The 22,773-nt window shown below is 42.2% G+C and overlaps 1 protein-coding gene across 7 annotated transcripts in view; it reads left to right on the forward strand.

Moving 5' to 3' along the window:
• PARD3 (par-3 family cell polarity regulator) overlaps positions 1-22,773 on the forward strand; it is a 745,691-nt gene that overhangs the window by 250,692 nt on the left and 472,226 nt on the right. For all 7 annotated transcript variants that reach the window (XM_060248141.1, XM_060248148.1, XM_060248145.1 and 4 more), the window contains one exon: positions 22,237-22,417. In XM_060248141.1, coding sequence (XP_060104124.1) covers positions 22,237-22,417 — 181 coding nt within the window. The remainder of the gene's footprint in view (positions 1-22,236; positions 22,418-22,773) is intronic.

Here is a 22,773-nt window from a genome sequence, read left to right on the forward strand (position 1 = left end):
AGGCACTATTACACATGATCATCTAAAAATATTACTGCTTAGCTATCATTAACACATCTTCACTAATGTCCTTTAGTGATGGTGTGTTAATGATAGCTAAGCAGTAATATTTTTAGATGATCATATCTATGATAGTGCCTTCATTTTAGATATATCACCAGAGAGAAGGGGAGGTGAAGGGAAAGGGGGATGGGGATAGAAAAGTTAGATGGGGGCGTGGATACAGAGGAGAATGTTCAGAGGGGGCATAGATCACCCTTGTGAAAAATAAAGATTCAGGCGTTTCACACTTGGAATCAAGCCAACTTGTAATTTGCTTGAAAATAAAATTGCCCTAATACATGCTCGGGGGGGGGAGGGGGTGGGGGGCGGGGAATGCAAAAAAGGCTGATGAAACTCTAACATTGATCCAACACAGAGAAGACAAGTTATGGAACAAAAAATTATAAATGGTGTAATGATGGAATATCCAAAATTAAGTACCTAGGTAGAATGGGCCTTTCTCTTATTCTTTAGCAAATGACAAAAGGTTATTTATATTTAGCATGTGTTGGTGGATTCATCAGAATTATCAGAAAGCAGGGGTGGGGGAAGGAAAAGTCAGCTGAGCACTCCATTATTCCCTATGGAGGCCGTAGATATAATAGAGAATTGATTTCTGGGTAGTTGGGGCTTTGGAGGGGCTATTTTTTGAGGTAAAGACACCCAATTTTCAGTGTGGTATCTGGTGCCTCTCCTCAACCCCCCCCCACTAAGTTTCAAAAAGATTGGACCAGGGGTCCAATGGTTTGTTGTTCAGTCGCACAGTTGAGTCCGACTGCCAGCATTCCGCATGATGTACTCTGCATATAAATTGAAAAAGCAGGGTGGCAATATACATCCTTGTCGAACTCCTTTTCCTATTCTAAACCAATCAGCTGTTCCATATCCCGTTCTGACAGTTGCTTCTTGACCCTTATACAGGTTTCTCAGGAGACGTGTGAGGTGGTCTGGTACTCCCATCTCTTTAAGGACTTGCAACAGTTTGTTGTGATCCGCACAATCAAAGGCTTTAGCGTAGTCATTGAAACAGAAATAGACATTTTTCTTGATACTCCCATGCTTTCTCAACAATCCATCGAATGTTGGCAATTTGATCTCTAGTTTCTCTACCTCTCCAAAACCCAGCTTGAACTTCTGGTAGTTCCCGATCTACATACTGCTGAAGCTAGCTTGTAGGATCTTTAACATGATCTTGCTGGCATGTGAAATGAGTGCAATGGTGTGATAGTTTGAACATTCCTTGGCATTACCCTTCTTTGGGATTGCATAGTTCTTTTAGGAAGGCCTCCTTATCTCTCCTTGCTGTTCTCTGGAAATCTGCATTCAGTTGGGTCCATCAGTCCAATGCTATGCACGCCTAATGAAGTTTCCACTATCCTCCATTATTTCCAACAAAGGGAAGGCATTTAAAAGAAATATGGTCTCTTTAAATGTAATGGCCATAACTCCCTTAGGAGTTCAGTCTTGCTTATCACAACCTTGGTTCTGACTCCACCCCCAACGTCTCTGTGCTCCACCCACCAAAGTCCCCAGATATTTCCTGAGTCGGATCTGGCAACCTATCCAAGGGGTTAGAAAACCTTCCCTACTAAGAAACTCTGTACCCACAGGGTTTTTTTCCTAAGTTTTTCTTTCTAAGACTTCTTTTCTAAGTCTAGAAAGATGAATGACTAATGGAAAATATTATAGTAATAAGATTATGAACAGCTTGAATAAGGGTTATTCCTTCCCTCATAATAGTATAAGTTTTACCTTATGCTGTTAGAAGAATTTAGGGTCATACAAATGAAGCTGATTATATCAATAAGTTCAGGACTGACAAAAGAAAGCACTTCATCATGTAATATTGCAGGCATGGTAGTAGTTAATTCAGGGCTAGGCCATGGAATACTTAATTTCACATCCCAGTCACCATGAAAAATGTGCTAGGGAGATACTTTGAAGAGACATTCTCCACTCTGCATCACAGGATTTTTGTGAGGATAAAAGGGGGGAGGGAAGAAGCATGTTCACTACTGTGAGCTCCTTGGAGAAAAGGAGGGATAAGATTTAGCCAAAGAATTCACTTCCAAGGATAGCAAGATGTGTCCACCATTTTATATGGCTTTACAAAGGGAATTGCATAGAATGGAGGATGGGTGTATCAGTAGCTGCTATCCATAATAGCTGAATGAACTTTCATGTTCAGAAGAAATATGTTTCTGAATACATACAGATACACGATACTGTGAGCATCATGAAATTATCTGGCAGCTACTGCATGAGTTCCATCAGGTTGTATTCTTTATAGTTTAATTTCTTTCATTTTTAACTTTTCAACATGACCCAAACACTTTTCCAGTCTCGTTTGAAAGCAAAATTTAAAATCCTTAACCTTGCCTTTTGCCATGCCCTTTCGTCTTTGGATTGCTTTGGAAAAGTTCTTCCATAGGTGGTAAACCAAATGGTATTTCTTATATTGTGTTTACATTTGGAATCAATCTTGGAAGTTGATTAAAATAAGGTTAAATTAATAGGTATTGCATATAGCGCACCAAAGCTAATTTAGGCTAATGTCAGGGAAAAAAAAGTATTATCTGCTCTTTTATTATGGTGAGGTGTTGAAATAATGAGCAGAACAGAAGGGAATCAAAAACTGTTTGAAGTTTCTCATCTCTGTCTGTAGATGGGTATTTCTAATTGCATTTTCCTGGCTTTTGCATGCAAATTAAACCGAGCAGCAATACACTATGTAAAATTAGTGGCTATATTTTACAAATCCCATTTTCCTTGAGCGCTTTAATATGCCGCAAATATTGCTTTCTTTGTTTAACTGACTTGGATACTTCTACGCACTTAATTCAAATTAAACCCTTAAATTTTAAAGTTGTTCCGTTATGTGTTTGGTGCCTTAAAAAAATAAATTCTGCAAACTTTGATAGTGTTTGCATTTGGGAAGCCTGCAGTGGCCATTATTTTCTTGGCATTTAAGGCCTGCAGCGCAGTGACAAATGAGATGATGGGTAGACTTAATACATCTTTATTTGGACAATATATCTTTCAATGTGACCCCCCCCCCTCCTCTGTAATAACCCCAGTGTCTGAATTCCTTAACCCATAATGTCAGGTCTGTAGCCATCAAATGCAGAACCTTCTGTTTGAGGTGCATTTAGTGGGGTGGACACATTTTTGAGTGGAATAGCTGCTGAGAGTTTTTTCATTCTTGCAAAATTTTGCCAAATGGAAGAGGGGTAGAAGAATAATCAAGGGTGCCTTTTCAGAAGTGCATGCCCTTTTAAAGAGGGGTGGGATTTTGTTGAGGGCTTGCAAAATGCCCTTTCCTTCCAAGTAATATAACATCTTTTGCATCTGGTGAAGACTCTGTGCTTTCATTTGTGGCAAGGGAGCCAAATGTATTATGTACACATCTCTCTTACTATCTGCTTTTCTAAAGCAGTTTGTTTATTTTCTCCTATTTCTCTTTTCTAAATTGAACATGACATGTGCGATTGGTAGCATGTAATATGGTAAATTCTTCCATGCATCGGTCCAAAGCCTCAGACCAGGGGATGTCTTTTGGAAAAAGAAGAAGTGTGCGTTCACTACAGATTCACTTCTATTAGTTCGAAATGACACAGTAACAAGGGGAGCCATTATGTTTCATGTACTGCAGAAGGGGGAATTCATTTTAGAAACATTTCACACTTGATATCATTATGTTTTAATGTGTCAGCTCAACTAGCTTTCAGGCCATGCCTGTCTTCACCTTGAATTCCCAACTGGGGGGCTTTGTGTATCTGAATAGCTGCTTTCCAAGTGCATCCTCCCAAATGTTTCCAGGCAAACAATAACAGGATTAGCATCTCTGCGTGTTTCTTTTTCTTTGCATTTGCCTGTCTCCAAGAAAGACACTACCCAAAGTACTTGAGCCAGGATCCAAGGAAACAGCCAACTATTTTTAGTTGTAGAGAGACTGATTGGCCCAGGGCCATCCAGTGAGCTTCATGGCAGAGTGAGAATTCAGATCCTAGTCTGACACTCTGAACATTATACCACAGTGGCTCCCTGGTTGCAAGTGGTATAATGCTTGAACTAAAATCTGAGAGACCTAGGTTTGAATCTGCTCTCTGCTGTGAAGCTCACTGGCTGATCTTGGGTCAGTCTCTCTCAGCCTAATTTAACTCACAGGGATGATGAGAGGATAAAATGGAAGAGGAGGAGAGAACTGTGTATGCCACCTTGAGTTTCTTGACGGAAGGGCAAGGCCAGACAGGATGTTATTATTATTATTATAGCCCTATATGGCTTGGGACCTGTCTACCTGAAGGACCGTCTTTCCCCACGTGTTCCCCAGAGAGTACTGAGGTCGGGAACACAAAATCTCCTTACTATCCCTGGGCCAAAAGAAGCCTGCTTGAAATCCACCAGAGAAAGGGCCTTCTCTGTTATGGCCCCTACATGGTGGAATCAGCTGCCGGAGGAGGTGAGGGCCCTGCGGGACCTTGTTCAGTTCCGCAGGGCCTGTAAGACGACCCTCTTCCGGCTAGCTTACACCTAGCTTGAGAATTTAATGCAACTTGCCAGATTTCTTTTTATATATTTGGAATATTTATTAATTTTTAAGGTTTTATCTGTTTTTAAATGTTTAATTCCTTACATGTTTAAATATTGTTTAATTTTTGTGTCGGATTTATTGTTGGAAGCCGCCCTGAGCCACTTGTGGGAAGGGCGGGATATAAATTCTAAATAAAAATAAATAAATAAATAAAAAATTAATTTATTACATTTAATGAATCGCCCTATCCCAGCTAGCACCAGGCTCATGGCGATTACAACATTAAAAAATACACATATACAGGGCTTTTTTTACAAGAAAAAGCCCAGCAGGAACTCATTTGCATATTAGGCCACACCCTCTGACATCACCATTGTTTCACATAGGGCTTCTTGTAGAAAAAGCTCAGCAGGACCTCATTTGCATATTAGACCACAGCCCCTGGCACCAAGCCACCCAGAACTGCGTTCCTGTGCGTTCCCGCTCAAAAAATGTCTTGCACATATATAAAATCAGTTACATCAAAACATTACAAACCCTGATGTTTAAAGTGCTTTTATTCAGTCATTACATCACATCGGGGGGGGGGGATCCCCTCAAAAGGGGGTGGAGAGGAAAAGATGCCAGCATGTAGTAATGTAGTAATGGCTTTGTCTCCCTCAAAAGTTCCTTTCAAGCTAGTTTCTCTAATAACTGATGTACAAAACATACGCCTGAAGTCATGCAGCCTGTATTGAGATTCCTACCATGGATATCTTCCCTGCACACTGTTCTCTAGTTCAGGGGTGGCCAACAGTAGCTCTCCAGATGTTTTTTGCCTACACCTCCCATCAGCCCCAGCCAGCATGGCCAATGGCTAGGGCTGATTGGATTGTAGGCAAAAAACATCTGGAGAGCTACTGTTGACCACCCCTGCTCTAGTTGATATATAGCATTATTGTAGCTGGAAAAGATGTGGAACATGTCAGATAATTGTGGCTAAACGAGAGGAGAGTAAGTAGCGGCAGAAACAGAAGGGAGAAAAAAAGGAGCAGAGGCAGATTTAGAGCTTTTCCTCTCTACCATGTTTCCTGACTAACCAAAAATGGCAAAGTTTCAGCCATTATTAATTATTATTATTATTGTTGTTGTTGTTGTTGTTGTTATTTCTTTCTGTAATGCAGTACAACCAGATAATACCTCTTAGTATATTTTGTGGAGGGATGTTCAGCAACTTGGGTGCCTTCCTGAGCAGCAGAACAAATAGCTACTGGCAAAATGATACCATCTGGTGATTAGATCATAGCATATATGTCTGTAGCACCTATAATTCTATGTTTCCTAGTGGTGAGGGGCATGAGGGAGCCCCTAGGTGGATGAATTTTTCTTTACAAGACTTCCCCCACTTACTGTTTTGCAGAATTGTATAAAGTAAACTATTTTGAATTGTATGAAGTAAATTGTATAAAGTAAACTGAGAGCCAGTTTGGTGTAGTGGTTAAGTGTGCGGACTCTTATCTGGGAGGAACCGGGTTTGATTCCCCACTCCTCCACTTGCACCTGCTGGAATGACCTTGAGTCAGCCATAACTCTGGCAGAGGCTGTCCTTGAAAGGGCAGCTTCTGTGAGAATTCTCTCAGCTCCACCTACCTCACAGGGTGTTTGTTGTGGAGGGAGAAGATAAAGGACACCGTGAGCCACTCTGAGACTCTGAAATTTGGAGTGGAGGGCGGGATATAAATCCAATATCATCATTATCATCATCATTATTTAGAGAGCATCTTTCTGCCTTAACTCCAGTACAATTTATGATTGTACTTGGAAACCCCTAACCCCTTCTCTACTTATTCTTCTGGCTGACTGGAAGCCAGACTGGTGCCATGTTGTTTCTATGAGCTGTGGAAGACCAGTTAATATATTACCACATCAGCTGACCTACCCATCTATGCTGAAATTTCTCTTTGCTTATTGAGCATGAGAAGTAAGACCCACTGCTACACAATTGGTGAAGTTTGGATCAGGCCCAAGCTTCCCTTGTGTGAGAACCTCTTGCAGCTGGGTAGAGGGGAGAAAAAGTACCATTTAAAGAGTATGAATAAACCAATTTCATCCTGAATATGCTCTGAGCCATTTAGGGGCAAATAAAACAGCTTTTAAAATTCATTTTCACTGACAAAAAGCATGTTTTCTCTTCCTATTAGATGCCTGATGGGTAGTTGTTTTGAAAGATAATTATGAAAAAGATAGATTTGATATGAAATCTTGACAGGAGAGCTAGGCAGTATAATGGCTAATTGTTTATTAAATGTAATAAGAGCATTTTTTTTGAAAGAAAAGCATTCATCTCCAGTGTTTGCATTAATGCATACATCTTTGCTCCCAATGAAGTTGTGTGTGCACTCTTATTTAGGATTTCTCTTAGGTACCATTATTTGCCATTTTAATTTTATGTTTATGGGAAACAAGGCACATTGGTTACAACATCTCAGCTCCTGCTGTATGTTCTGTTTCAAGCCCATTGGAATGCTAGCTGTCTTGAAATGGGTTTTTAATGAACCTTGAATGAACTAAGAAGTTCAGAGAATGATTAAGTATCTGGGGCCATTAAAGTCAATTCAGTCATCAGGAAGCTTGCAAATTGATTTTATAGTTTCTTTTTTTCATGTCCCAACAATAATCGGTTGCTGTCTTCATATATGTTGTCTTAAATTTCATATTGCTTCTACACATTCTTATACACAGGGGGTTTTTTGCAGATAAAATTATGCACAAGTTTTAATTATGATTCTTGCTGTTTAAATTAAATCTGTTTGCTCAAATGACTGAAGTAGATTTACTGTTTATTTGATACTATGTGCACCTTTCATTGTAGCATGTTGGACTTGGTCTGTAGGTTGTTTTGGGAAGAGATATGTGGATATTTCATTATCCTTGAAACAGTTGGGCTGGACTTTGGCTTGGGTATGGTTGTCTGAGAGAGGAAGATTATTAATATATTCACTGCAAAACAAAAACTACAACTCCCAGTAAATACATTCGGGCAACTCTGATTGTCATGCCAGTTCAAATTTTTTATGCGTGTCTGGCCACACTGATCCATGCTTCAGTGATCTTATGTTCTTAAACAGGCTATCACAGTTGTAGCAGCTGCGGTTTCCAAATCATCTTCAAGGGCAGCCCCATGTAGAGCATGTTACAGTACTGTAGTCTGAAGATCACTGAAGCATGGATCAGTGTGGCCAGAAAGGGAGAAAAGGACTTCTTTCTCTACTTTCCCTACTTTTGTTGTTTGGGGTTAGCTGGTGGGACCTTGCCACACCTATTTTGAGTTCCCTTCATTGACTGCTGATTAGTTTCTGGGACCAGTGCAAGCCCTCATGACTTGGGGCTCATATAGTTAAAGCACTGTTTCTCCTTGCATGTTTTTTGTGTGGCAACTTGATCCTTCTTGGCAACATGTTCCATTAGTATCTCTCTTGTCTAAGGCATGTTCCACAACAGCCTGGCCCTGAGCTTTCCCAGTCGCCCACCCCATCCTTCTGGAACAGCCTCCCACAAGAAGGTTGGGGGTCTCCTGTCCCTCTGGCATTTCAGTGAGGCTGCAGAACAGTTATTCTGGAGGGTATTGAGAGCAGCCTGATCCCTAGGCAATGGGGTAGTAGCTTGCTGGTGGGGGCATAAGATGTTTTTTTATTGGTTTTTAATGCCTTCTAACTGCTGTTTTAAATTATTTTAACAAATTGCTTTTGTATTATTGTTCCTTACCTTGGGTTCAGAGAAGCCCAGGAGCAATATAAAAATGTTAAATAAACAAGTTAGGGTGCTCATTACTATAATATGTATTTTCATTGTCCTTTGGGATAGAATAAATGTCTAGTCTGATTTTTTTTCTTTTGTTTAAATGAAAGATAATTAGCCCAGAAACTTTGGATGCCAGTAATCTTCAAATCGTGCAGAACAACTTTTTAAATCTCTCTCTTTCTTTTGTGTTCTACTGTCATCATTCATGTGGAGATTCTTTGAAAAACATTATAGTAGTCTCTGCTTTCTGAGTACTACAGGCATCCGAAATCTATAGGGTACAATTAGAGAGCTTCTTGTGGTTAAATGCGTTGGCAGGTGATTGAGTTTTCTGAAACACATTTGTAGCAGAACCTGTCTGTTTCCTGAGCAGTGCCATTAGTTTTTCCATGAGGATCAAGATCTGGAGACTTGCTCAAGTAACAAAAATATATGTCATTCAGTTTCCACTGGGCCTTCACAGGTTTGAATGTCTGTGGTTGTCCACCTAGTGTATCTGTCTCTCTCTCAATCTGGCACCTCTGGTGATCCTGCAGTCCACTAAATAGGCTTGCCAGTCTATAGAAGGTGGCTGGAGATCTCTTTAAATTACAACTGGTCTCCAGGTAACAGAGGCTAATTTCCCTGGAGAAAATGGCTGCTTTGGAAGGTGGCTTCAATGGCATTATACTCCACTGAAGTCTTCCCCTTCCCATACCTCTCCCTCCCCAGACTCCACTACCCAAATTTCCAGGAATTTCTGAGCTTAGTGTTAGGAACCGTATCTTAATTTGACCGCTTGAACTTGTGTCATGATAGGTTTGTGTCTGAAGACAAGGGGCACACAGTCTGTTTTCATACCAAAGGCATACTATTAAAGGCCATTAAAGCCTTGTTCTGTAGACCCACCTACCCTCAGTCATACCAACCATCTCATGGGAAGAAGACTTTACTTTCAGGCCTGAATCCTACCCTGTCCCACAAAAACTGATGGGACCCTGATCTGAAAACATGAACAAGGTTAGTTTGTTGTGTTTTCCAAGTGGTTGTATTTTCTGGGCATGGTTGATGGATCTGGAAATGAGCAGTTTACTAGATGAAACCAAGTCTATTTAAAATACAGCTTGTTGCCTCTGTAAGCTTTATAGGCTTTTTAAAAAGTGAATTAAAATAGATTTTAAATTTGTGTTTAGATCTGAGCTATCCAGATGCTTTGGTTTAGCATAATTGCTTAATCAGTTTCTTCTCAAGAAAACCAAGATCTATAGGTTTGAATGTATAACCAATAAAATTGGCTCAGCCCAAGTTCACACAAACACTTGCTGTTTCTAGGCTGAGTTACAGAACATTTGATAACTCTCAGCTAATTAAATATGTTATCTAGAAAGAGAAAAATCAAGACATTTTCAAGGAGGGGTAAAATTGGCCTTTTCTATTATGGATGTTTCTCTTGATTTTTTGCCTTCAAGTTGCAGCTGACTTATGGTGACCCCACAGGGTTTTCAAAGCAAGAGATGCCCTGCCTCTGCATAGCAAACCTAGACTTGGTGGCCTCCCAGTAAATACTAACCAGGGCCAACCCTGGTTAGCTTCTGAGATCTAATGAGGTCAGGCTAGTCTAAGCTATTCAGGCTGAGGCGATCAAAATTAGTTACATTGATATATATTCTTGGAAATGTCTACAGTATGCGCAGAAATTATTTTCTAATGCTATAGACCAGGGGTGGCCAACGGTAGCTCTCCAGATGTTTTTTTACCTACAACTCCCATCAGCCCCAGCCAGCATGGCCAATGGCTGGGGCTGATGGGAGTTGTAGGCAAAAAACATCTGGAGAGCTACCATTGGCCACCCCTGCTATGGATTGTTTTACATAAAACTGTTCATTTTAAGTGAGTAAAGTGTCTTAAACACATTTTACTCTTTGGAATAGTTCTTAAGTTCCCTTTTGTTGGTGCTGCTACAGTGTATCCATTGGGAAATTGGAGAACAGTGCAAAAAACATTTTCCATGCAGTTCCCCAGCCCCCGGACATTACATGTCTAATCTAGACTCCAGTGTGAAGCACTATGTTTGAGGTGGTGTGTGGCCCTTTAAACTGTATTCCTTTTTAGTAACTGTTTGCTAGCAGAATTTATTTACCTGTTTATACAAACCCACTTGCATCAAAGTGTGGTTGAGCTGCTTTTGAGGGAAACTGCTTTCTTTTTTTTCTGCCTCTTTGTTGCACTTCTGAATTGCTGTGGTATGCTGTTTAAAATGTTCATAGCACTTCCTACAATGTCACTCCCCCCCCTTCACTGTGCAATCTTCCTTGGACTTATAGCTCTAAACACTTGGACTTATAGCTCTATAGCACTTCAGTCTCAATGGAGCTGCTATAGCACTGAAGTGCTATATTGGTATAGCGCTATAGCACTTAACTCAGAACATTAAAAAAGTCAGAGGAAGATTAGCACAGCAAAAAAAAAGTACAGGGGAAGAAGTGTCACTGTTTGAAATGACCATAACACTTCAGAGACAGCTCTTTAATGGAAGGAAATTGGCTATATGAAACCCCCATTCCTGTATTGCTTTATTCAAAATGGGGCCAACAATTAATAATATCCAGTTTAGAGTGGTAATGTGAAAAGTGTATGAAAGCTCTTTTTGTGGCATGATGTCTGCAGTGGTCCTGCAAATGTAAAGCAATCTTCAAATGGTCATACAAGCGTGAACTGGTGTGGCAGCTCGATAGTGCTGTCATTCAGCAGGTGAGATTCTGCTTTCAAGGCAGTACTTTTTGTTTAAAGGATGCAAGAGGTATGCGGCCCATAGACAAAGCAGGGGTATGGTTACTCCTGTTATCTCTTTACTCCCCCCCCCCCTGGATCTTCTCAATATTTGTGTTTTTCTAACCAAGTCATTCTTTCTAACATGACATTGTCCCTGCTGTTCTCAAAGAGTATCAACCAGTCTTTAAAGTATTCAGGCTCAAGCATGAGCTTTCCCTCCTTTTAGATTTCAAAATAATCTTAATGTCTTTGAGTAACCAAATATGAACCTTGCGTTCTCCTCACCTTCACTGTGTATGTGCTAAAAGCAGCAATATGGTAAGTGGCTTAGATCTCAGTCCTGTAGTTTTTCATAAAATAGTGCAGGTATTAACTGTGTTATGTTTTTTACACTTCCAGGTCTGTTTTCTTTGCAGCTGCCCCCCCCCCCCCCCTTGATCTGATGTTCACAAATAGCATTAGTTCTCTCCCCCACCCCATGCAGTGATTTAGGCAGGAGTGATTCTTGCTTCATCTTTCTCTGTGTTCCACTTAGGTGACGAATGAATGGATGTTTCGGATGGATGTTTCTGTGACCAAAAGCCTGAAAGCTGTTCTTCTCTACCATCAAATTTTATTAGTTCAGTGTGGTTGCTTCCTCTGATGCAGTCATGGTCATGGAGAATTCATGCTGTGATATGCCGCAGGAAGGTTTTAGAATTCCTGGGCTGTCACACGTTTTCTCATACTTCTGAGCAAAGAATCCTGGGATCTTGATTCCTTTGTGCCAGCAGGAGGTATCTGACAATTTAATGATGATCCCAGAAGAAGCTTGGTTTTTATGGCACATTTCCTCTTGGGAAAAGAAATTGAGCAAGGCTAAATACAGAGAAGATGAAGAATTAGTTAGAAAAAAAAACAACCACCAGAAGTTGGCTTTCCTTTTTATCTTTTTACTCACCCTAGAAGTCACATTGGGAGATTTGTATGAAACAAATGTATTAGGTGTATGTATGGAAGGCAAGTATGGCAGCTCATATTTAGGAGAATACCCATAACAATGTTTTGGTAGTTTTGAACAAAATAGGAGTCCAGCAGCACCTTTAAGACCAACAAAGTTTTATTCTCCTCCCTGGAATCAGCCAAAGGGGTGTGGGGAGAGCGGAGTCTCCAACCCTCATAGGCACCAACCCCACTCTCAGGAGGTTAGCAACACAATGAGTTGGCGTTCTTGATGGCATGTGCTGGTCCAGCTCAAGTCTTATAAAAAGGCCATAGTCAAGCCATGGAGGAGGATGGTGGCTGCTATTCTCAAGCTACAAGAGAGGTTAGTCAAACGGAGAGGAGGAAGACCCCCCCCTCCCCTCTCCCATTCTGCGGTCTGCAGACCTTGCAGAGGGAAAAGTTGGTCCTTTCCTCCAATGAGACTCCAATTCAGCACCCCCTTTCAGTCTGCAAGAAGAAAATGAAATCCTTAAATTAAAGGTGCTGCTGGATTCCTGTTTTGTTCTACTGCTTCAGATCAACACGGCTGCCCACCTGGGCAGCTTTGAATTATACAAGTGCAGCTCTGAGTCCTTCTGGGAATGTCACTTCTGCCACTTTCCATGGAGTGGTGGAATACAATAGAACTCTGAAGTTGATTTTTGGAAACATCAACTCACCCAAAATTCACTATCTGTAATATGTACATTCTGTGAAACTATTGTTTATGATTATTGTTACTATTTCTTCTGTAAATGATACTGTAAATATTTGTGTAGTTATTCAGAGGTCAAAGCAACGCATTAATTTACTTTTGTCCTCACAAATAGAAGACCGCAGATTTATACCCTGCCCTTCTCTCTGAGTCAGTCTGAGTGGTTTACAATCTCCTTTCTTCCCCCACAACAGACAGCTTGTGAGGTGGGTGGGGCTGAGAGAACTCTCACAGCAGCTGCACTTTCAAGGACAACTCTGTAACAGCTATGGTTAATCCAAGGCCATTCCAGATGCTCCAAGTGGAGGAGTGGGGAATCAAACCCCATTCTCCCAGATAAGAGTCTGTACACTTAACCACTACACCAGGCTGGCTCTGTAAGGGCTATACTGTTGTTCTAACAACTCAGTCCCAGTCTCAGTTTTGCTTGTGGGAAACAGGGACTGAGTTGCCTAAGGTTATCTAATGATACAGAATTTAAGCTCTTGGACCGCACCTTATTTCACCATTGTGTTGTGGCAGTTAAATTGTGCTGTACTAGTTGCTTTTTGACTTACCGTCATGTGTAGACGTAGCATAACTTTTTCAAATAGCAACAGTATTAAAAGTCAGTCTTGACTGTCACATGCCATAAGACTAGCAAGCAGTATATTTTTTTAAAAAAAATACAAAAACCCATTCCTAGTATCTCTAAACTTTCAGAAGCAAGTTAGTGTTAACTTTCCCCCCATTGATGTTGGTTGTTTGGATCCACAGGTAGAAATACAAAAACACAGCTGCTCACCCTCCCCCCCCCAAAAAAAGTCTCATTATTTATAGCATGATGTTAATGAATTTCTGCCAAGATTGCCACATTGTATGGCACAGCAGCAGACCAGGGGCTTTGGCTGTTGACGCCTGATGCAGATCTTTTGGCTTCCATACTGTTTGCCAATTTGACAAGCGCTTGCAGAGCTATCCAGCTTCTGAATTCCACCTGCCGCCATGGCTACATGCGTGTCATCTGGAGTTTAAGCCTATCAGACACTGCTTAATTAAATAAGTCTTGGCATTAACTCATTGCTGGCTTGGCATGGCATTCTGTGCCCAAATGTCACTATCAATTCAATGAGATGGCGATCCTGAAACAAAATCCAAGGGTTTTACCAGCTTTGGCTTACAAGAGTGAGGCAGTGTGGTTCCACGTACACCATTGGACTGGTGCAATACCCTAACCTGGCTTAGGTGAGCCAGTTATAATGTTCAGCAATTGCATATCTTTGCATCAAATATGAATTCAACTCACTGCTTTTAAGATGAGTTAGCACTGATATTTATGAATTTGAGCTTTTCCTCACAGTAGCCATTCAAGAATCCTAAATTATTTACAATTTGAGATGCTACAATGTAAACAAGGGGTGTCAGACTTGCGACATGGTTGCCATCTGCTTCTTCTCCCTCTCTCTTGCTTCCTTCTGCATAACAGCTTGCTTTGCCAGGCTTGCTCAATTGCACAGGAGCTACAGAGAAAAACCAACATTTTATCCATTGGCTGAGGATCCTCCCTTGGGGAGGAAGGGCGGGAGAGGAAAAGCTTGCTTTGCTAGGCTCTCTCAATCACACAGCAGAGCTACTGAGCCAAGCCTCTCTTCCGTCTATTGACTGAGGCTCTCTCCCTCCTGGTCCCCTGTGGAGGGAGGGAAAGAGCCAGAGCTTCCTTTACCCAGTTCCCTGGATACCTTGGTATTTGAAGGGCCATCTTCTTCTGTATGAACCAGCCCGTGCAATAAGATCATCCACTAAGTCCCTTCACCAGATCTTGTGCCTTTAAAAGTTATGAAGATGTGTCCCAGGAAAGGCCTGTCATGGTACTCCAACTGTTTGGAACACTTCCATCTTCCACTGTTTGTAGGGTCTGTGTGAAAGATAATCCTCATGCCTTCAAAAAGAGCCAGTTTGGTGTAGAGGTTAAGTGTGTGGACTCTTACCTGGGAGAACCGGGTTTGATTCCCCACTCCTCCACTTGCACCTGCTAGCATGGCCTTGGGTCAGCCATAGCTCTGGCAGAGGTTGTCCCTGAAAAGGCAGCTGCTGTGAGAGCCCTCTCCAGCCCCACCCACCTCACAGGGTGTCTGTTGTGGGGGAGGAAGGTAAAGGAGATTGTGAGCTGCCCTGAGACTCTTTGGAGTGGAGGGCGGGATATAAATCCAGTATCTTCATCTTCTTTTGTGTGTCTGCATATCAGCTGCTGGTTCATTTGCCTTAACTGTTTTGCAGTTATTCTTGTGATGATTGAACCTTTTGTAACCAGGGCCGGCCCACTCATTAGGCAAACTAGGCATATGCCTAGGGTGCTGGAAGGGGGGGGTGTTGAATTCAGCCCTTGCCCCTGCCCTCCCCCCTAGGCAAATCTTTTTTTGCCTCCCCCTCCCTCCCCTCCTCACAATTCTAATGCCTGGGAACAGGCGGTAAAGCGCCACAGGCTCTTTAAGGGCTGCCCCCCCATCAGCTGATCAGTAGGTAAGACCATGCCAGAGGCTGGTGGCTCCTATGCTTCAGGTGCGCTCACTATCAGTGCAAGGGCAGCAGCAGTGGGAAAAATGAGTGAGCCGCTGCCACCACTTCCTCCCCATGTGCTCCTTCCCAGCTGATCAGTGTGGGGGTGGTCTTTAAAGACCCTAGGAGCGCAGTGCTTCACCACCCATTCCCAAGCATTAAAATTGTGAGAAAGAGAGGGAGGAGGAGGTAGCACCATGGCAGGGGGTGGCTCATGGGGAGGTGGCAGGCACCAAGGCTGCTTGGGGCACATTGCACCCTAGGGCTGGTCCTGGTTGTAACCCTTCATGGAGATCATTTGATTGAAAGCTGGAGTATCTGTCTTTATTTAGTTGCTTGTTTGCTTCATTGTATTCCACTTTTCTCCCCAGTGGGTACCTAAAATAACTTACATTTTATCTTCATAGCAATCCTGTGTTGTAGATAAGGCTGAGTGTGTGTGATTGGTCCAGGGTAGGGTTGCCAGTTCCTTAACTTTTGCTGGTGTGTGTGTGTGGGGGGGATGACATTCTGATAGAGCAGAACAGAATTTTGCTTACTGGTCTTCAAATAGCAGCCCCGTGGTGCAGAGCTTGAGGGCATCCAATGAAGCTGATGGACAGTAGGTTCAGGATGGACAAAAGAAAACACTTCTTTACACAGAGAGTGATTACAATGTGGAATTCACATGATTGAACCTGTTGTAACCAGGGTCGGCCTGTCCACTAGGCAAATTAGAGCGGGGGTATTTCAGATTTGGTGCTGCAGTATATTGAGTCTGAATTTTGATTTGAGTCTGATAGTTTGTCCAATATACAAAACTCCTGAACTATTGTTAGCCAGTTTGCTATTGACAGCTGTTTATTTGATTTCCAGGAAGAGGCTATGAGAATTCTAGCTGCTGTGCAAAAGTAATTCAGGAGGTGTGTTTTTGTCAGTTTGGAGGGACACAGAGTGCAAATGTTAAAGAGGAATAGCTCTGGTCTTAGTGGGATATTAGCGTTAATTGTTTGTATGATAAAAACCCGTATGGAGGACCAATGGTTACTAGCTATGATGACTGAAAGGAACCCCCCCCCCCCACATTCAGAGGCACAAATCCTCCAATCCCACAGCCAGGAGGTAACATCAGAAGAAGGTCTTGATCTCTGTGCCCTGTTGTTGAGCATCTAGAGCAGTGACCCCCAACCTTTTCAGCACCAGGGACTGGTTTTGTGGAAGACAATTTTTCCACGGACCGGTTGGGGTGAGGATGCTGGGGGTTTTGCTGCCTCAGACTGCCCCCACACCCACACCCTGTCCCTGCCCCCCACATGGGCATCTTTAAATAAGGAGTAGGTAAAGGTCTCTGCCTCACTCCACGGCCCGGTTGCTAACAGGCCACGGACCGGTACTGGTCCATGGCCCGGGGGTTGGGGACCCCTGATCTAGAGGAACTGGTGGGCCACTGTGTGAGACAGGTGCTAGATGGACTGCTGATCTGATCCAGCAGGAATCTTCTTATGTTCAATATGCAGTTCTCTTTCTCTGCGTAAACTTTACTTTCCATAACAGTGCAAATTTTTGTTGGGACTGTGCAATGGATAGTTTTCTGGCCATAAGGTGTCCTGGGAGAATAGACCATGCATACTATTTTTGTAAAAGAAAAGAAATAGCACTGGTATGGAGCCATCTTTCATCTGGTGCCAGGGTGTGGAAAGTAAAGGGCTTTAACTCTTCCCTCCCTGTTTCCTTCCAACTGAACTTCCCTCTGCACTATTCGGTACCAATGGGTGTGTGGGCTTCAGCTGGCATATCAAGAGGAGACAGGCAAAGGAAGTATTTGTTGATCTCCACCACCCCCCGCCAATTAAGAAGTGTGGCTCATTCTTTTGAGGTCTCTTGCAGCCATATAGTATTAATAACCTACTTTTACTTTGTGTAACCCCAATGTGTCAAGTGTTATGTTGAAAGCAAAACATGCTGTCAGCGTCTCATAACTTGAATAAGGCTTGTTCCTTTTTTCCCCTCAGGATGTGCAAAAAAAACCCAACAACAACACCAACTCAACTTCTCAAGGTGTTTTTCACTAGAATTTAAAGTCTATTCTAGGAAGGGTTTATGCTGCTGGCACTGCCAAGGAACAGCTGAGATACGGAAGATCAAAAGGGAAGCTTGAAATAAATGCTAATTTTCAGAGGATGGTCGACTAGTCAATAGTACTCTAGGTTGTAGGCTAGCTACTTGGAGTGTTGAGAGATAGCTGGAGGCAATTTTTACAGTAATGGATGTTCTCTACTTCAAGGAAGGTTTACCTATCAACCTTTATGGGAATGCATTGCAATTGGATGGGCAGACTTCATATGCTTAGTGTCAGAAGGAGGGGAGAATCAAGTTTGATGCTTCTCCTTCCGATTGCTTCAAGAGCATTTTGCTGTCTTCATTCAGAGGAAATGAAGTCTAATTTGTAGCAGCTCAGCACTGTGCTGAAAATTGGCACTTGCCAATAGAGCTATTATGAACTACTGAATTATGAGAATTAATTTGTTAGCATAGAGGGTAGCAGATGGCTGTGCTTACCTACTCATGACCCAAAGAGAATGCTGCACCTTCAACAAATGGGTGTTTGGCAGGTTCCCATGATGCATCTTTTCCAGTCTCATACTACAGGCAGAGGAAGAGTATTGACATTAGATTCTTGTGCTCTGTTAAAATAAGAGAACTGTTCTTTCAATATAACCTGTGAGTTCTTTTGTAATTCTTAGCTCATAGTTTTCTCCTCACCATTTTCTCTCCACTCCCTACAAGGTTTGCAAGCCATCTCTTACTGGGGACTGTTGCATTACCGAGCTATGGAATGCGTGACGATATTGTGTTGGATGAAAAGGAGAAACAGGAAGTCTAAAGCAGTGGCACTTCTGTTTTCTGTTCCTTCTGCATCTGTGTTGTGTCAAAAGCAGTTTCTATGTTAAGCTAACTTTAGTTGCATTGACTTCTGCTGGACATAAATGCTCATGCTTATTGTTCTTGTATCTCAAAGTGGCGCATCAGGTCTTAAATATAACAAGAAGCTATAGCTTTACCTATCGCTTTTTCGAGGCATTACCTCATAAGAAGTGCTCCTTGGAGAGTACTCTGATTATAAAGTTGGCTTTATTGTCTTGGACATTATGCTACAGTTCATTCTGGGAAATTGCTTGCAAAATGCTTTACTATTGCCATCATTAACTATAAGGACTGTATTAGCTGCATCACCTCCAGTTTTTCCTCTGGGGATTCCCAAAGAGTGGTCTAGGGCTACCAGTAGACTGTGGGGGCTTCCTTGGTGGTCTGTAATAGGATTGCTGTGGGTGGTTAGACATTGTTGATGAGGACATGCTGCATCTGTGATGGTAGGTTCCTTCCTGTGCACTGTTTCAATAGTATATTTTCATTGTCAACCTAAATAATTTATCACCTGACTATGGAAGAGAAACAAAAATAAACAATGATCTGTTTAAAAGCTCTCCATGCATGTGAGGATCCTAAGGTCTGTGTATCTGAAATTATTTTTTATGTCAAAGTGAACTGGTGAATTTTGCACTGAATTGCAGTTTTTAAATCAGTGCAACATTTCCTGTGGAGGAAACTTGTGTGTGTTTTGCTGAACTCACAGTTTCCAACTAATCTCCCTCATTTGTGAAGAACACTTTGGGTTAATTTTTGATCATGCTTGCCTTCCGCATAACATGTGGCTTGGATCGATGGCTTAAGCCACCTTGAATTATCATCTTGCGGGAAACCTTGATGGGCTTGACCATTGGATCTTCCTTCCTGATGTTGGGTGGTATATCCTGTAGTTTGCAATAATGTGGGTTAGCCTGAGACAGACTGGATTTGACAACTCTCTTTATCTCTTATAGCTCTGCTGGACGAATAAACTATGTGAGGGCATCAAGTGGAACAGTTGAGATTTCTGCTAGAACAGAAAATGCATTGCTCCCTAGCCTAGCAGACAGTAGCCCTGAGTGAGTTAAGCTAGGAGGAAGAAGGGAATGGTCAGCCATTCTTCTGATATTGAAGTTGAGGCCTATTGTTGGCTCATATTAATGGGGCCACCAAGAAAAGAGAACCAAGGAAGCAAATTTCTGGGTTCTCCGGTCACTCTGTAGCCAGTCAAGCAAGGTAATTTGTTGAGTTGTTTGAGTTGGAATTAGAGGGAATCTTCATCTGGAGGTCTGTGGTGGCTTTCAACAACCTTGCCATCAGCATTTGGGAGTGCTCATTCTGAGATGGGAATTCATCAAAATACACTACAGGTCCATCCCTTGTGATTCTTCATGTTGGGTCCATGATTGCATCCGCATGTGGTAGGGCATTGTCCTGTTATTGCACTATAGCAATCATTCACATCCTGGATTGTCTTACATATGATTGCTCTAGCACAGGGGTGGCCAAACTGTGGCTTGGGAGCCATATGTGGCTTTTTCACACATATTGTGTGGCTCTCAAAGCCCTCACTGCCCAATTGGCTGGCTTGGAGTAGCCATTTCTCTCTTTAAATCACTTCTCCAAGCCAAGCCAGCTGGCATCTTAGAGAATGCATTTAAAGTTGCTTTCTTTCTACCTCTTCCCCCCATCTATTTTCCTCTCAGACATCCGATGTTTATTCCGTGTGGCTCTTACCGTGTGGTTAAACAAGTTTGGCCACTCCTGTTCTAGCACAATAATCCAAAGATGTATGGATGTTGTCCTTACAGTATTGCCACAGTAAGTATGCACAATTCTAATAATTTCTTCAGAGGCCTGGGGCAGCAGTTCTGTGCCCCCCTCCCCTTTACTGTGTGATGACGAGAACAGATTTAAGGAGCTTTGTATCATGATGCAATTAAAATGCAGTTACAGGAACCTCTCTTTTCAAGCTGTAGTTACAGGAATCTGTTTTATTGCTGTTGTTCCTTTTGCTTGTTTGGAGAAAGTCAGATGATCTGATCTCACACAAAAGCAGGAATCTCTCTCTTGAGGGTCGGTTAATGAAGCAGTATTAGAGATGCACACTGTCAAAGCTGTATGGAAATATTAATACAGGAGATTTAGTTTAGGCTTCATACCTTTTTGGATGGGCACTATCACCTGTTAGTTTTGGATAGCTTTATTTCGTTTTCTGTAGACATGCCTTCCGTGGGTGAGAATCCTGCCACATTTGCTTAAAGATATGAGAGCCAAGGGGAAACAAATCAAGGAAGAAATATCTTTTTTTTGCTAGTTTGATGTATTGTGTTGCTTTTCTTGAAGGCAGAAATTGAGAACCTGGAAATGTTAGAGTTTTCTTTCTTTTCTTTTTTTTAAAAAAATAGAGCTTGGAAATTAGTGCAATTTTTTTTAAAAGCACTGCTTTATAATAGCGATCTCATTCATCCTGCCAAAAGCTGCTCCTAAGGGTTAGCAGACCCTCCGGAATGGTGTATAGTGCAGGGCATGTAGCCAAGGGGGGGGGTGTCTTTGGATGGCGGCCATTATTTAAAGGCCAGTTTCTAAAGCCACTTTTCTGGTTTGTTTGTTACAGTGCTGACTGTTCCTGTGTTCAGTTTCTTCCACCTCCCCTAGATTTTCTGAACAGACTTAATCTAAGTTAGTGTGTTAGTATGCAGACCACTCTATAATGGTGACTATGGGTTGGATCTCACAGATCTGTTTTCATTAGCAACGACAAGTGTATATAGCAGAGGGAGTGTTTCTGTGATGCCTGAGGGTACCTCCATAGTGGAATGGTTTTGTGGAATCCAACCCTGTATTTGTAATTATTCTTTGAATAAAATTAAGACATTGATACTGGTGAGTTTCATAAAATATTGAACCATTTCACTTTTGTGGGCTAAGTTATACCTGGTAGATTTTATGTACTTTCAAAACACCTCCCCCCAGATTTCCACTTTTCATTCTCTTCCCCTAGTCATGACTTCAGACTTCTTCATCTCAGTTCTTGGATGCTTCCATACACAGGTTTCAGTATTTGGAAGAAGTGGGATAAATTATTTGCTCTGAAAAACATTTTCCTTAGTTACCTTTCTCAAATCACTCTGGCATTCTTGTTTCTCTTCTAGGTGAAAATGCTAATATTGCAGTCCACCCTTGCAAGAATTTTCTAACAGCGTTTGCTAAAGAGTTATGATATAAAAGTGCTCCTTGTGTAAGTGGAAGTCTGAATGGGCTTCCATTATCTTGTTTTCTTTGCAAGAAAATGTGTTCTGTTCCATTCTGGATATGTTTTGACTAGGATGTTTAGAAGGACTGTGCTCTTGGATCCCCTTTGAAGATGTACTGAATGGCCTGACTTGCTCCAGTTGTTGCTCCTATACTGGCAGGAGGATGCCAAAGACTTTCACTCAAGTGAATAACTTTCAGATTATGACTAGCATCTAAGCGGATGATGCATCTCTCAAGGGGCCAGGCATCAGCTACAAGGTTGTGAATCATAACTCAGCAGCCAGGGCTCTTTTTCTAGCAGGAGCTGCTCTACATATTAGGCCATGCCCTCCTAATATAGCCAATCCTCCAAGAGCTCTTAGTACAGGGCCTACTGTAAGCTCCAGCAGGATTGGCTATGTCAGGGAGGCATGGCCTAATATGCAGAGGAGCTCCTGCTAGAAAAAGAGCCCTGGCAGCAACCCATATGTGTCTTTAGGTGCTGCTGTAGCAGTGTGGGAGCAGTTTTGGGAAGAGCGGCAACCATGCTGATGTGTGTGTATCCAAACCCAATCTCAGGTTCTTTAGGTTTGGCAGTATCCCAGAATTCCCAGGGGGAGGGGTTACCATGCCCAGATCTGACACATGTGGAGTCCAACTCGTGCATTCCAACTCTTGCATTGAAAACAACAACAAATTACCATTACCTTCTGTGTTTTGCACAACCAAGTCATGAAGATGCCTTTGATCATTGACTTTCTTTTAACTTTATCATCAATTTGTTTGTTCACAGCTTGTAGCTGTATTTGATGAGCAGGACCCACACCATGGAGGAGATGGCACCAGTGCCAGCTCCACTGGCACCCAGAGCCCTGAAATCTTTGGCAGCGAGCTGGGCACCAATGCCGGGTCAGCCTTCCAGCCTTACCAAGCGACGAGTGAAATTGAGGTCACACCTTCAGTCCTTCGCACAAGTAAGTAAAAGCTCTCTGTGCCTCTCCACATTTCATCTTCATTTACTCAGATGCCAGCTTCTGTTACCCTTTCATGCTACTGGGAATATGATTCATTATGTGTCTTTATCGAACACTGATTAAAGTTCAGAGGCAGGGTAGATATTTGAAGCAGCAAGCAAATAAGCGTCTGCCTTTCTATTTTTAATATCTCCGCTCTGTGCTGTTTTAAATACGCACCGAATCTTTGGTGTACGTGTGCGTGTCGCCTCATCAGTTCTAAAGTACTCGAGCTTGCAGACTTTATAATACAGTTTCCAGGTTATAGTTTCCAGTGTGGCAGTTTTGACCTAGCAAACGAAGAGGGAAAATGGATG

The sequence above is a fragment of the Heteronotia binoei genome, chromosome 10, assembly GCF_032191835.1.
Source record: "Heteronotia binoei isolate CCM8104 ecotype False Entrance Well chromosome 10, APGP_CSIRO_Hbin_v1, whole genome shotgun sequence".
NCBI classification, from domain to species: Eukaryota; Metazoa; Chordata; class Lepidosauria; order Squamata; family Gekkonidae; genus Heteronotia; species Heteronotia binoei.